General features: G+C 42.2%; 1 protein-coding gene across 4 annotated transcripts in view; it reads right to left on the reverse strand.

Moving 5' to 3' along the window:
* LOC106584753 (anoctamin-3) overlaps nucleotides 1-8,714 on the reverse strand; it is a 95,239-nt gene extending 86,525 nt beyond the window's left edge. For 2 of the 4 annotated variants that reach the window (XR_006761514.1, XM_045706301.1), the window contains exons 1-6: nucleotides 8,633-8,714; nucleotides 7,913-8,068; nucleotides 6,367-6,467; nucleotides 6,092-6,136; nucleotides 5,037-5,171; nucleotides 3,006-3,112 (exon numbers count right to left, since the gene is read on the reverse strand). Coding sequence is in view for 3 of the 4 variants with exons in the window: in XM_045706301.1 (XP_045562257.1) it covers nucleotides 3,006-3,112; nucleotides 5,037-5,171; nucleotides 6,092-6,136; nucleotides 6,367-6,467; nucleotides 7,913-7,927 (403 nt within the window). In the remaining variant the exon portion in view is untranslated. Of the gene's footprint in view, nucleotides 1-3,005; nucleotides 3,113-4,699; nucleotides 4,721-4,822; nucleotides 4,881-5,036; nucleotides 5,172-6,091; nucleotides 6,137-6,366; nucleotides 6,468-7,912; nucleotides 8,069-8,632 lie in introns of those variants that run through there. The other 2 variants (XM_045706302.1, XM_045706303.1) reach the window with 2 other exon arrangements.
* Between the last annotated feature and the right edge of the window lie 7,771 nt (nucleotides 8,715-16,485).

The raw sequence follows: 16,485 nt of genomic DNA on the forward strand, positions 1-16,485 counted from the left end.
GACCGACTTCGGCGGAAGTCATGACAGTTTCACTGTATTAGCTAATGCTTTCCCTTTCTTAAACATCTCGACCTTTGATCTGTATAGAGTATAATGTACTGGATATAGTAGTACTGGATATATAGCACTGGATATATAGTACTGGATATAGAGCACTGGATATATAGTACTGGATATAGAGTATTGGATATAATAGTACTGGATATATAGTACTGGATATAGTAGTACTGGATATATAGTACTGGATATAGTAGTACTGGATATAGTAGTACTGGATGTAGTAGTACTGGATATATAGTACTGGATATATAGTACTGTATATATAGTACTGGGTATAGAGTACTGGATATAGTAGCACTGGATATAGTAGTACTGGATATATAGTACTGGATATAGTAGTACTGGATATAGTAGTACTGGATATATAGTACTGGATATCTAAACTCAGCAAAAAAAGAAACGTCCCTTTTTCAGGACCCAGTCTTTCAAAGATAATTCGTAAAAATCCAAATAACTTCACAGATCTTCGTAGTAAAGGGTTTAAACACTGTTTCCCATGCTTGTTCAATGAACCATAAACAATTAATGAACATGCACCTGTGGAATGGTCGTTAAGACACTAACAGCTTACAGACGGCAGGCAATTAAGGTCACAGTTATGAAAACTTAAGACACTTTCTACTGACTCTGAAAAACACCGAAAGAAAGATGCCCAGGGTCCCTGCTCCTCTGCGTGAACGTGCCTTAGGCATGCTGCAAGGAGGCATGAGGACTGCAGATGTTGCCAGGGAAATAAACTGCAATGTCCGTACTTTAAAACACCTAAGACAGCCCAACAGGGAGACAGGACGGACAGCTGATCGTCGTCGCAGTGGCAGACCACGTGTAACAACACCTGCACAGGATCGGTACATCCAAACATGACACCTGCGGGACAGGTACAGGATGGCAGAACCAACTGCCCGAGTTACACCAGGAATGCACAATCCCTCCATCAGTGCTCAGACTGTCCGCAATAGGCTGAGAGAGGCTGGACTGAGGGCTTGTAGGCCTGTTGTAAGGCAGGTCCTCATCAGACAAAACCGGCAACAACGTCGCCTATGGGCACAAACCCACAGTCGCTGGACCAGACCGGACTGGCAAAAAGTACTCTTCACTGACAAGACACGGTTTTGTCTCACCAGGGGTGATGGTCGAATTCGCGTTTATCATCGAAGGAATGAGCGTTACACCGAGGCCTGTACTCTGGAGCGGGATTGATTTGGAGGTTGCGGGTCCGTCATAGTCTGGGATGGTGTGTCACTGCATCATCGGACTGAGCTTGTTGTCATTGTAGGCAATCTCAAGTCTGTGCGTTACAGGGAAGACATCCTCCTCCCTCATGTGGTACCCTTCCTGCAGGCTCATCCTGACATGACCCTCCAGCATGACAATGCCACCAGCAATACTGCTCGTTCTGTGCGTGATTTCCTGCAAGACAGGAATGTCAGTGTTCTGCCATGGCCAACAAAGAGCCCGGATCTCAATCCCATTGAGCACGTCTGAGACCTGTTGGATCGGAGGGTGAGGGCTAGGGCCATTTCCCCCAGAAATGTCCGGGAACTTGCAGGTGCCTTGGTGGAAAAGTGGGGTAACATCTTTCGGGGTTCGTTCCTTGTTCCTTGTCAATCATTGGCTCATTTGAGAAATTAGCATTCAGACAATATCTTTAAGTAAATCAATCAAAAACCTTTATTAACGCAATTGCAGACAGAAGTTGACAACAGGAACATAACACACATGTTTCCGAGTAAGTTCTGCAAAATAGTAAAGGGTCCAAGTTATTTTATTAAGCCCGAAGTCCAGCCTTAGTGATGTCACTGCCTACGTCATTACCTTCTACTCATGAGACCAAACCCATGCCTACACAGCTATAACAACACTAGTTCCAGTGTTTTCTAAAGGCTCAGCAGTAAATGTCCACTCCCCAAGTTGATTTATAGTGGAATGTCTGACTAGTCTCTTATCTCTTTCACTCCCCTGCAGAGTTCTCTCACAGCCACACATCTCTCAGACCGTTTCTTTATAAGAGGCAGAGACTAGAAAAGACTGTGGAACAATATTAAACCTTATAATGCCTTAATATATTGTTAATCTGTAGTCTAGGACCCTATTAATGTAAGGGGGGGGGGGGTCTTATTACCCTTCCCCTTCTAGTAATACAACATAAGCATAATCAATTATTATAATACATCAAACATTTGGTACAGCCCCTATCATGACCCCAAGGTGAACCCGACACATCTCACAGCAAGAACTGGCAAATCTGTGCAGTCCATGAGGAGGAGATGCACTGCAGTACTTAATGCAGCTGGTGGCCACACCAGATACTGACTCTTACTTTTGATTTTGACCCCCCCCCCCTTTGTTCAGGGACACATTATTCCATTTCTGTTAGTCACATGTCTGTGGAACTTGTTCAGTTTATGTCTCAGTTGTTGAATCTTGTTATGTTCATACAAATATTTACACATGTTAAGTTTGCTGAAAATAAACACAGTTGACAGTGAGAGGATGTTTCTTTTTTTGCTGAGTTTAGTACTGGATATACAGTAATACTATGATGATTGGTATTATGTACCATCACGTTGAACTGTAGTATTATTGGATTATCATTCACAGTCACTGTATTTCAGATGTGCATTGTAAAATACTGCATTTTGTTTTGTACAATGAATATTGAGTCTACACAGGGTGTTTCAAAGCCTAAGATGCAATAAGATTTAAGGACAACCCCTGATATATAAAGTAGATTACATAGATAGATAATTAGATAGATAGATAGATAGATAGATAGATAGATAGATAGATAGATAGATAGATAGATAGATAGATAGATAGATAGATAGATAGATAGATAGATAGATAGATAGATAGATAGATAGATAGATAGATAGATAGATAGATAGATAGATAGATAGATAGATAGATAGATAGATAGATAGATCTAGAATGTAGCTCCGTACCCATCTTAGACTTCCCGTCCTCATACTTGGTGCGTTGGAGAACATGGTGGACTATTCTGCTTCTGGTGGAGTTGGAGAAGAACGTATGTCTGTTGTTGATGGTAAAACTGAGAGAAGAGAGTAAAAGAAACAAAGAAGTCATCATTGTCTTTTATAGCAAACGGAGGACGTGGGAATAGAACCCTGGTCACTGGCGTGAAAGGCAGTCCCACTATGCATCGCCCCAATAGGGTTAACCCACTTGGGGGGAATTGGAAAGTGGCTCATTAGCAAGGATTTGCTAAAGAATTATCATAGAGTATACATTATCATCCATTGATAGGTTACTTTCTTTTTTGTAATCAGTTACAGTTACTAGTTACCTGTCCCAAATTTTAATCAGTAACGTAATTTTAGGATTACCCAAACTCAGTAATGTAATTGGATTACTTTCAGTTACTTTATAATTACTTTCCCCCTTAACAGGCATTAGAATAAGACAAAAAAGATCCATCAAAATGGATTTGGTGTGTTGTCATAGTGGTCTCTGACTTGTGGTCAGACTCGCTCAGGTGGAACATACTTAAACTTGGGATTTTCTCAACGCTGAATTGAGCTGAGGAGATGAAAACAAACTGGCAGAAAGAGCTGAGGAGATGAAAACAAACTGGCAGAAAGAGCTGAGGAGATGAAAACAAAATGGCAGAACGAGCTGAGGAGATGAAAACAAAATGGCAGAATGAGATTAGGAGATGAAAACAAAATGGCAGAATGAGATGAGATGAAAACAAAATGGCAGAAGGAGATGAGGAGATGAAAACAAAAGAGAAAGGGAGAGTAGGGGTTGTCATAACAGAACCAGTTACCGCTGCTGTAGGCTTTATCATGTCCTCCTCTACTCTCCAATGCAGCCTATACAAACACACATTATAGAATACAAATAACCCAGTCTATCTATTCTATCCCTATTCACAAGCTGTTAGAGCTGTGTGTGTGTGTGTGTGTGTGTGTGTGTGTGTGTGTGTGTGTGTGTGTGTGTGTGTGTGTGTGTGTGTGTGTGTGTGTGTGTGTGTGTGTGTGTGTACGTGTGTGTGTGTGTGTGTGTGTGTGTGTGTGTGTGTGTGTGTGTGTGTGTGTGTGTGTGTAACCCACTGGTGCATGCGTGCCCTACTGAACGGGGCTGTGTTAGGGTTAGGTTAGGGGGTTGAGGTAAGGGTTAATGTTAGGGGGTTAAGGTAAGGGTTAGGTTTAGGTTAGGGGTTGAGGTAAGGGTTAGGGTTAGGTTAGGTTAGGTTAGGTTAGGTTAGGTTAGGTTAGGTTAGGTTAGGTTAGGGGGTTAAGGTAAGGGTTAGGGTTAGGTTAGGTTAGGGGGTTGAGGTAAAGGTTAAGGTTAGGGGGCTGAGGTAAGGGTTAGGTTAGGGGGTTGAGGTAAGGGTTAGAGTTAGAGTTAGGTTAGGGTGTTGTGGTAAGGGTTAGGGTTAGGTTAGGGGGTTGAGGTAAGGGTTAGGCTTAGGTTAGGGTGTTGAGGTGAGGGTTAGGGTTAGGTTAGGGGGTTGAGGTAAGGGTTAGGGTTAGGTTAGGAGGTTGAGGTAAGGGTTAGTTTATGGGGTTGATGTAAGGGTTAGGGTTAGGTTAGGGGGTTGAGGTAAGGGTTAGGATTAGGTTAGGGGGTTGAGGTAAGGGTTAGGGTTAGGAGGTTGAGGTATAGAACCTACTGGTGCATGCGTGCCCTGCTGAACGGGGTGGTATAGCAGTCTGTCTCCTCTAGGTCATGTAAGGGTTAGGGTTAGGGGGTTGAGGTAAGGGTTAGGGTTAGGAGGTTGAGGTATAGAACCTACTGGTGCATGCGTGCCCTGCTGAACGGGGCTGTATAGCAGTCTGTCTCCTCTAGATCAGGTAAGGGTTAGGGTTAGGTTAGGAGGTTGAGGTAAGGGTTCGTTTATGGGGTTGAGGTAAGGGTTAGGGTTAGGTTAGGGGGTTGAGGTAAGGGTTAGGATTAGGTTAGGGGGTTGAGGTAAGGGTTAGGTTAGGGGGTTGAGGTATAGAACCTACTGGTGCATGCGTGCCCTGCTGAACGGGGCTGTATAGCAGTCTGTCTCCTCTAGGTCAGGTAAGGCCTCTTTGTCCAGCTTCATGGGGTTCCTGGGTAACCAGCTCTTTATCTGACGACACCTCAGATGGAACCGGCTGCAGGGAGAAACAACAGAAAATACAGGATTAAAGAATGAATTACAAGGATTATCCTAGAGACTGTTGTGTTTGCTCAGTGATAAAAATTAGCAATTAGCCTGGCTCAACCAGAGTAAACTGACTCACATTAGTGTCACAATGACATACATTTACTGTTTATTCTTTCTACACAAACAGTATGCTATAGTCCTATAATTACAACGGTCTTCCTAAACATCTCTGTATGGAGACTGCATTATTATGATTCATTTGTTTTGCAGAAACGTTACTTTATTCAGGGTGACTTATTGGGCTTAACAGAGCTTAAATCGCACATTCTTACACACAACAGAACAGGTTTAAATAGAAGGATAAACTAATCCTGAACTAATTAATAAAATCCTGAATTAAGTCCTCTGGGGTAGAGCTAGATGACAGTTTGACCCTTTCACCCTCTGTGATTAAATGACAGTTAACCTCTTCCATGCTTTGTTTAGAGAGTACAGAAGTACTCAGAAGGGGGAGATAGGCAAGTAACTCTCTGACAGCCGATGATGGCTACATCTTAAAATAACAGCCAGATCATCTAACTCCCTGACGGCCGATGATGGCTACATCTTAAAATAACAGCCAGATCATCTAACTCCCTGACGGCCGATGATGGCTACATCTTAAAATAACAGCTAGATCATCTAACTCCCTGACGGCCGATGATGGCTACATCTTAAAATAACAGCCAGATCATCTAACTCCCTGACGGCCGATGATGGCTACATCTTAAAATAACAGCTAGATGCTCTCATCTAGAACAGAGTCACTCCAGCTGTGCTGAATGCTGACGATTGTGTATTTCATTAGAAGTGCTCTGCAGTGCTCAGCCAGTCAGCTCAGCAGCACACTGTGGCTGAACTTTACGATCATACTGAAAGTCCACATACCTGCCCATAGCTTTGCTCTTCCAATCCGTAAAGTAACTTTTTTTTCTGAAAGATATATAACAATAAATTAGATATTGTGGGATGGGTGGAAGAATCCAACAGATCAAGCCATACAAATAGACCCAATGCTTTATAGAACGTGCTGTTGTTATAGATGTTTATGAGCAGTTATTAACGCTTATGTCGTGCATTATAATGCATTATGTATATTGCTCATAAACCTTATAAATGTGTTTATAATGCATTATGAAGAAGGTATTCATAGGAAGTGCTACCTGAATGGCATTCTGATATTCATCTGCTCAGCGTATTTACAGAGAGTGTCCCACGGAGCATGGATCTTCACAAACATGATGTCGGTGTTGGTCAGAGACGGCTTTAGAGGGCACAAAACTAGAAATTAGCTTGTGACAAAAACAAATATCTAACAATCTGATGACGATATTTGAGAAAATACTCACGAGTGCCACAGCACTTATTATTTACCAAATAGCTGAATAAAAGCTGTAAAAACAAATTCAAGGCATTGTCAAAAAATGGGCTTCAGACTAGTTTCTGTAACCAGATACAAAGACAAAGAGAAACTTTGTCATTAATACAGAGCTGAAGGGAGAATATGGGAAAGAGTATGTACTATATTCATGTAGTTATAGCATACAGTAGCAGAGTATGTACTATATTAATGTAGTTGTAGTATACAGTAGTAATGTACTATATTAATGTAGTTATAGTATACAGTAGTAGAGTATGCACTATATTAATGTAGTTATAGTATACAGTAGTAATGTACTATATTAATGTAGTTGTAATATACAGTAGTAATGTACTATATTAATGTATTTGTAGTATACAGTAGTAATGTAAAATATTAATGTAGTTGCAGTATACAGTAGTAATGTACTAAATTAATGTAGTTATAAAATACAGTAGTAATGTACTATATTAATGTAGTTGTAGTATACAGCAGTAATGTATTAAATTAATGTAGTTATAGCATACTGTAGTAATGTACTTTATTAACGTAGTTGTAGTATACAGTAGTAATGTACTATATTAATGTAGTTGTAGTATACAGTACTATAGTATTTACAATAATAATGTAATTGTGGTTTACAGTAGTAGAATATGTAAAATGTTTTACATTTTAGTCATTTAGCAGACGCTCTTATCCAGAGCATACATTTCATACATTTTTTTCCATTCTGGCCCCCCGTGGGAATCGAACCCACAACCCTGGCGTTGCACACACCATGCTGGCGTTGCAAACACCATGCTCTGTCAACTGAGCCACAGGGAAGGCTGTATTAATGTATACTATATTAATGTAGTTGTTGTATACAGTAGTAATGTAGAATCTTAATGTAGTTGTAGTATACAGTAGTAATGTGCTACATTAATGGCATTGTAGTAGAAAGCAGTAATGTACTACATTGACTCGGCCTCCCCCCCTCCCCCCCTCCCCCACTGTCTTTGAGGTGGGTGAGGCTGAGTCAAGACCAAGACAAGAGGGGGAGGCTGAGTCAAGACCAAGACAAGAGGGGGGGCGAGTCAAGACCGAGACCGTAGGGGGGGCCGAGTCAAGACCAAGACTGGGAGGTGGACAAGACCATGACCCCAAAAATGTGAGTCCATTTCAAGACCATAATAAGAGTTCAAAAATATCCAGTATTTCTGTGTTCATCTTTTTAGATTCTTTAGAGAAATAGAGCCACTCTGGAGATCGCACTAGAGACCGAGACACTCAATATGTGGACTGGAGTACAACGACACCAGGTATTTCCTGTATACTATAGTATATCAGAGCATGTAGGTCTACCCTACCTCTTTCTCCAGCATTAGCCCCTCAGCTCTCAGGTTCCTTTCAAAGGTGACTCTCTTTTCCACCAGAGGACTGGACTTCTTATACACCAGGATGTAATCGATACGCTTCTTCCCATCTCTGAACAGCAGACCGGACGGCTGCCCCGGGTTGGTCCCCTATGGAAATATGTTTTTATCAATAATACTGATTAGGGTACCTACATAAGGCATTCACAACCCATTCATAAGCTGCATAACTGTGAGATATTGAAAAAGATTGGTGCAATATCATTCGGGTTATTGTGTGAGGGTGTGTGTGTGTGTGTGTGTGTGTGTGTGTGTGTGTGTGTGTGTGTGTGTGTGTGTGTGTGTGTGTGTGTGTGTGTGTGGGTGTCTGTGTGTGTCTATGTGTGTGTGTGTGTATGTGTCTACGTGTGTGTGTCTATGTGTGTGTCTATGTGTGTGTGTGTGTGTGTGTGTGTGTGTGTGTGTGTGTGTGTGTGTGTGTGTGTGTGTGTGTGTGTGTGTGTCTATGTCTGTGTGTCTGTGTGTGTGTGTGTGTGTGTGTGTGTGTGTGTGTGTGTGTGTGTGTGTGTGTGTGTGTGTGTGTGTGTGTGTGTGTGTGTGTGTGTGTGTGTGTGTGTGTGTGTGTGTGTGTGTGTGTGTGTGTGTGTGTGTGTGTGTGTGTGTGTGTGTGTGTGTGTGTGTGTGTGTGTGTGAGCATACACATGCATGGGGTACCTGAAGCGAATCTACGCGTGCCTCTAATTTAGCTCGGGTGGCAGGTTTCTGAATGAGAAACGACTCGTCTGTCCTTCCTGCCTCGTACGTACTAGCTTCTGCCTCCTCCTCGTAGTGGTCCTTGACAGCTTCTGCCAGACCTAGACAGACCGAACGAGCAGTGGTCAGGACATGTTGTTACTGTAGGTATAAAAGGTAATGCTTGAACATTGCTATTCCTTCTATACATAACGGTCCTTCACAGCTTCTGCCAAAGACAGACAAACACAGTACACGAGGTGGTGAAGTGGACAGGACAGGGAGTACAGTACTAGACTGTGCCGGTTAGCAAACCCTATGATCCCCATATGCCTACACTATGTTGTTGCTTTAGGAATTGCAGTCACAACCTTAGCATTGTTAGTGCTGCACTCTAACCAACTGGTAATGTAGTTACCTGTATTTGTTTGGCTTCAATCAAATCTAATCACATTGTATTGGTCACATACACATGGTTAGCAGATGTTATTGCGAGTGTAGTGAAATGCTTGCGCTTCTAGTTCCCAACAGTGCAGCAATATCTAACAAGTAATATCTAACAATTCCACAACAAATACCCAATACACACAAATCGAAGTAAAGGAATGGAATAAGAATATATAAATATAAGGATGAGCAATGTAAAAGAGGCATAGACTAAGATGCAATAGATTTTATAGAATACGGTATATACATATGTGTCACGTCCTGACCAGTAAAGGGGTTATTTGTTGTATTAGTTTGGTCAGGACGTGGCAGGGGGTGTTTGTTTAGAGTGTTTCAGGGTTTGTTGGGCTATGTGTTTTGTAGAGGGGTGTTTGATTAGAGTGTTCCGGGGTTTTGGTTTATGTTCTATGTTAGTATATTTCTATGTTCTAGTCTAGTCTTTCTAGTTCTATGTTTAGTTTATTGATTTGTCCTTCAATTGGAGGCAGCTGTTCCTCGTTGCCTCTGATTGAAGGTCCTATGTATAGGGGTGTTTTGGTTACGGGAATTGTGGGTAGTTATTTCCTGTTTAGTGTATGTAGCACCTGACGGGACTGTTTAGTGGCGTTCGTTCGTTTTTGTATACGTGTTTCTTCTGGTTTTTCCTTCTTTTATAATAAATAAGAAGATGAGTATACATTTTCCCGCTGCACCTTGGTCTACTTCATACGACACCCGTTACAATATGAGATGACTAATGCAAGATATGTAAACATAAAAAATAAATCATTCTCTCTACTATTATTCTGACATTTCACATTCTTAAAATAAATTGGTGATCCTAACTGACCTTAAACATGGAAGTTTTACTAGGATTAAATGTCAGGAATTGTGAAAAACTGAGTTTTAACGTATTTGGCTACGGTGTATGTAAATTTCCTACTTCAACTGTACATATGAGATGAGTAGTGAAAGATATGCAAACATTATTAAAGTGAACTTTATAACAATCAATGTCATGTATGGAGGTGGGAGAAAGATCAGTGTTAATTCTGTGAAGCGTTTCTACTCTGGGCCTGCGTCCCAAATGACACCCTATTCCCTAAAAAGTGGTGCACTACTGTTGACCAAAGTGTCCATAGAGCTCTGGTCTAAAGTAGTGCACTACATAGGGAATAGGGAGCCATTTGGGACACCACCCCTATGGAAGCATCAGGGGGAAAGGATGAGTGGGAGTTCAAAGCTAAATCATGTCAGTCGTTCTGCCATCGCCAGAGTCTGAAAGAAGCCTGGAAAGTTTTATCTGTTTTCTTTAATCCAAACGAGGGGGGGATTTTCAGACAGAGCTCAGATCTTTTGGATCCTCTCATATCTTTAGCGATGACCCAAACGTGATCTCGAGAGACGGGGAACGTTAGTTCCACGAGTCCTGCATCATGATCGTATTTTTAACTAGCCTTCTCCCAGATCTGACGGCACAAACGGATCTGACACCAGGGTATATTTTTCTCTGCTCGGATCGTGCTCAGAATAGACAGAGGCTGTTACCTAGACAGTGCACTACTTTCGACCAGAGCCCTAGGTGCAAAGTAGTGCACTATGTAGGGGAATAGGGTGCAATTTGGGATGCACAAAGACTTCTGAGTCATGCTAAACTACTCATTTGAACGTGAATGGTCTTTTGAGTGAATTCTCCTACTGCTACACATTTCATCGTTAGAGGTGAATGATTTTTTTCTTCTCCCTACTGCAGTGACATTTAACTACTCCACAGAGTCTCAATGTGGTATGTTTTTCACCACACCGCTGCATAATTTTCCCCTCAGTGGTGACAGCCTTCATCGGCAGCCGCCACATTACACCTCCCTACCTCCTGAAGCTGTCTCACAATCATTTCAAATTCATATTATGTGTAAGCAGTCACTGTCACTATGAAAATCTATGTAAAAATAGTAGATTTTGTAATGGTTCTGGATGGTGGTTCATTAACCCTTATGTCTAAGCATAACCTTTGGATCTGCCAATTGAATATCCACTTCATATTTTCTAATACGGTACATAATAGAAGTATACAGTCGGCCAACAATGAATAAAACCCCTATAACATGTTATCACAGGGGTTCAAGCAACAACAACAAAAATCCCATGACTGAAACTTAAGTCGATCTCAGGTCGATTGTCTGCGGGGGGGGCAAAATGACCATCAAGCTTTTAGGGAAAGAGGATCAATTTTGTACATGATTACCAATTCCAGTCACCTTGCTTAGGGATTATTTTTTATGTAGAAGGACTGCGAAGCTCAGTTCTGGAGACTTTAAAATGGACATTCTACTCCAAAATGATATTTTTTTTTTAAAATGATGATGCCAACATCATCTAAAATATAATTTCCACCTCCAGAAATGAGTCCAATAACATATTGGAAAAAAAATATATATAAATATTATCATCAGATGTGCTATTAGCAATAGGCATTATTACCTGTAACCCAACTGATGCAGCATAGTGACTATAAATAGAAAGACAGAAGCATGGGATTGGTCCATCTGCATTTACCCCATTGGACACAATGATATGTATAAACCCTGGATGACTGACAGGGGGCGCTGTACTGAAGCCACCGCACAGCCATCTTAGTTCTCCTCATTTGTAAAACATGTTTGGAAGCTATATATAAATACATTTATTAATGTTTAGTCTACATTCTTTTTTGACACCTTTATTCTATTACAGACACTTTAATGCATACTTTTAAATTAGATTATGTGAGCTAAACATACAAATAATCTTTAAAGTCTTATTTTCAGAGAGTACTAATGTTACTGTCTGACCTACAACAAGAACAATTCTTAAATACATGTAATTTTGTCCTTGAAACATTTCATTGAAATACTGTAGAATTCCATTCATTCCTATTCCTATGGTGGACTGCTCCTACTGGGGAGTACCAATATGGCCAACCGGTGGCGTCAAAGCCTCTCAATGGCCAATACATAGCATCAGAAAAACAGGGATTATATACATCATTCATTGGACACAACATCCTGATTGTTATTATTCGTTATTATTTTGAAATTATTATTAATTATTATTCACTCAAATGTTTTAATTTTGTTGGTTTCTGGCCAACAGTATCTGCACACCTGCTCGTCGAACATTTCATTACAAAATCATGGTCATTAATATGGAGTTGGTCCCCCCCCTTTGTTGCTATAACAGTCTCCACTCTTCTGGAAAAGCTTCCCACTAGATGTTGGAACATTGCTGCGGGGACTTGCTTCCATTCAGCCACAAGAGCATTAGTGAGATCAGGCACTGATGTCGGGCGATTGGGCCTGCCTCGCAGTCGACGTTCCAATTCATCCCAAAGGTGTTTGATGGGGTTGAGGTCAGGGCCAGTCAAGTTCTTCCACACAGATCTAAAAAACAAATGTATGTATGGACCTCGCTTTGTGCACGGGGGCATTGTCATGCTGAAACAAGAAAGGGCCATCCCTTGGCACTATGCATTGGGGCATAGTGCCAAACCCAGATTTGTCCATCGGACTGCCACATTGTGAAGCGTGATTCATCACTCCAGAGAACGCATTTCCACTGCTCCAGAGTCCAATGGTGGCAAGCTTTACACCACTCCAGCCGACGCTTGGCATTGCGCATGGTGATTATAGGCTTGTGTACGGCTGGTCGGCTATAGAAACCCATTTCATGAAGCTCCCGACAAACAGTTTTTGTGCTGATGTAACCGGTGTGAAATTGCTAGCTAGTTGGCGGGGTGCGAGCTAATAGCGTTTCAATCGGTGACGTCACTCGCTCTGAGACCTTGAAGTAGGTGTTCCCCTTGCTGTGCAAGGGCCACGGCTTTTGTGGAGCGATGGGTAACGATGCTTCGTGGGTGTCAGTTGTTGATGTGTGCAGAGGGTCCCTGGTTCGAGACTAGGTAGGGGCGAGGAGAGGGACGGAAGCAAAACTGTTACACTGACATTGCTTCCAGAGGCAGTTTGGAACTTGGTAGTGAGTGTTGCAACAGAGGACAGATGATTTTTACAAGCTTCAGCCCTTGGCGGTCCCGTTCTGTGAGCTTGTGTGGCCTACCACTTCGTGGCTAAGCCGTTGTTGCTCCTAGACATTTCCACAGCTCTAGCAGAGCAGAAATTTGACAAACTGACCTGTTGGAAAGGTGGTATTGTAAGTCACTGAGCTCTTCAGTCACTGAGCTCTTCAGTATGGGCCATTCTACTGCCAATGTTTGACTATGGAGATTGCATGGTTGTGTGCTCAATTTTATACACCTGTCAGCAACGGGTGTGGCTGAAATATACTTTTGTCCATGTAGTGTTTGTCATTGCCCTTTTAAGACGCCATTGCCCCTGTAAGAGATATGTTGCGTCTAAAGGGAAAGGGAAAGGGGGATACCTAGTCAGTTGTACAACTGAATGCATTCAACTGAAATGTGTCTTCCGCATTTAACCCAACACCTCTGAATCAGCCATGCATTAATCATGCCACCCCCTCAATTTTAGGAGTAGAAAAATAAACGTGGCAGCAATGGAAAGCTGGGATCCCCATCCAAAACTTCTTTCAAAAGTGATTTTCCTGCGATTGCATTCAGAATTGTCATAAACAAATCTTACATGACGGTACATTAAGTACCAGTCTATTCAGTGGATTATGTATTTATCATATGATGAACAGTAAACAGTCCATGATAAACAGTAGAAATTATAGTGCAGAGAGAGGACCATCAATATATGTCATGATGCTGTGGCTGACAGTGTTAATGGTCTCCCATTGCATCACACCTACAATGACCTCGTTAGACGATAATGGTCTCCCCCTGCATCAACCTACAATGACCTCGTTAGACGATAATGGTCTCCCCCTGCATCAACCTACAATGACCTCGTTAGATGATAATGGTCTCCTCCTACATCACACCACAATGACCTCGTTAGACGATAATGGTCTCCCCCTGCATCAACCTACAATGACCTCATTAGACGATAATGGTCTCCCCTGCATCAACTTACAATGACCTCATTAGACGATAATGGTCTCCCACTGCATCACACTACAATGACCTCGTTAAACGATAATGGTCTCCCCCTGCATCACACCACAATGACCTCGTTAAACGATAATGGTCTCCCCCTGCATCACACCACAATGACCTCGATTGACGATAATGGTCTCCCCCTGCATCACACTACAATGACCTCGTTAGACGATAATGGTCTCCCCCTACCTCAACCCTCTACGGCCTCATTAGAACTAGTGTTGTGGGTTTACTTCCTGCAGGAATCACATACACAATAAAACTGCATGCACTGTAGTAACGGCACTGCAAGTCACTGTGGATAAAAGCGTCTGCTGCTTTTATTTTTGGTGTTTATACATGTATAGATCTCCGTCAGGCTGTGGGGGGACAGAGACAGACGGACGGACAGACAGACAGCCCAATCAACCAACTGACCGACCGATCGACCAACTGACCGACCGACTGATCGACCAGCTGACCGACCAGCTGACCGACCGACTGACTGACCTGTCTTGGAGGAGATGAGGGTGCAGGAAGTGCTGTGACTGTGGGTCAGAGGTTGGGTGTGTTGTGCCTGGATCTGGCAGTGGTCCTGGGCCTGGTGCTGTAGCCAGGGGTCAGCCAGCTGGGCCTGGTCCTGAACCTGGAGTTGAGGCACTGACTGCAGATGGTCCTGAGGTTAGAGGTGGAAGAAGACATATATTTAGTTGAGAATCGCGATTAAAATATAAAATCTAGGTTAAAAGAATACTAGAAAAGACTATAAAAACAGTAGAACGAGGAGCGGAAGCAGGGCGGTAGCTCCACCCCTCTCTTTGCATGTTAAGTGCAAGTCTAAATGAGAAAGATGTTAAATCTAACTTTGGGATTGAAATTGGAATTTGGTTTTACTTTCTGAATTGACTGGTCAACACTGATCGTGACCTAATTATCGTGATAAAAATCCCTGCCTGTGGGTGTGTCTGGGGCTTGTCGTCGGGGGTGAGGGGCATGGACAGGAAGTGGTTGATGTTCTGTGGGTGGGTTTGGCTCTGGGCCAGGCAGGGCAGGCTACGACGGGACGGCTTCAGGGTCTTCTCCTTCAGGATCTCACTGATGCTTGTGTGCATACCTGGAGGGAAAGAGAGAGGGAGAGAGAGATTAATGAATGAATTAATTGAATTGTCCAATGTGAATCAGAGTCTTTGCTCTCTTGTGTTGTTCCCCTAACCCGGACACCATCATAGGCTGGGAGCAGCACTGGGTCAGCTGCTTGGGTTAAGTTGCTCAAGGGCACAATGGCAGTAATCAATGGCAGTAAGCCAATGGCAGTAGTCAATTGTAGTAGTCAATGACAGTAGTCAATTATAGTTGTCAATGGCAGTAGTAAATGGCAGTAGTCAATGGCAGTAGTTAATTGTAGTAGTCAATGGCAGTATGTCACGTCCTGACCAGTAAAGGGGTCTATTTGTTATTGTAGTTTGGTCAGGACGTGGCAGAGGGTATTTGTTTTCATGGTTTTGTGTACGTGTTTAGATAGAGGGATATTTTGTGTAGAGTGTTTCTGGGGTTTTTGGTGTAAGTGTCGATGTAGAGGGGGTAGTTGATTTAGGTGGTTCGGGGTGTTGGGTATGTTCTTGTGTTTGTATTTCTAAGGGGCTGTTCTAGTTTTGTATTTCTGTGTTGGCCTGGTATGATTCTCAATCAGGAACAGCTGTACATCGTTGTTGCTGATTGAGAGTCATACTTAGGTCGCCTGTTTTCACCTGTTAGTTTGTGGGAGATTGTGTTGTGTATAGCTTTGTGCCTTACTGGCCTGTTATTCGTCGTTGTGTTTCGTATACGTGTTTGTTTTGGGTTTTTCCTTCTTTGTCCGTAATAAAGAAGATGAGTGTACATATTCCCGCTGCGTTTTGGTCCTCTCCTTACGACTACCATGACACAGTAGTTAATGGCAGTAGTCAATGGCAGTTGTTAATAATGGCAGTAGTTAATGGCAGTAGTTAATGGCAGTAGTTAATAATAGCAGTAGTTAATGGCAGTAGTTAATAATGGCAGTAGTTAATGGCAGTAGTTAATGGCAGTAGTTAATAATAGCAGTAGTTAATGGCAGTAGTTAATGGCAGTTGTTAATAATGGCATTAGTTAATGGCAGTAGTTAATGGCAGTTGTTAATAATGGCAGTAGTTAATGGCAGTTGTTAATAATGGCAGTAGTTAATGGCAGTTGTTAATAATGGCAGTAGTTAATGGCAGTTGTTAATGGCAGTTGTTAATGGCAGTAGTTAATAATAGCAGTAGTTAATGGCAGTAGTTAATGGCAGTAGTTAATAATGGCAGTAGTTAATGGCAGTAGTTAATGGCAGTTGTTAATGGCAGTTGTTAATGGCAGTAGT

The sequence above is a fragment of the Salmo salar genome, chromosome ssa23 (assembly GCF_905237065.1).
Source record: "Salmo salar chromosome ssa23, Ssal_v3.1, whole genome shotgun sequence".
Lineage (NCBI taxonomy): Eukaryota > Metazoa > Chordata > Actinopteri > Salmoniformes > Salmonidae > Salmo > Salmo salar.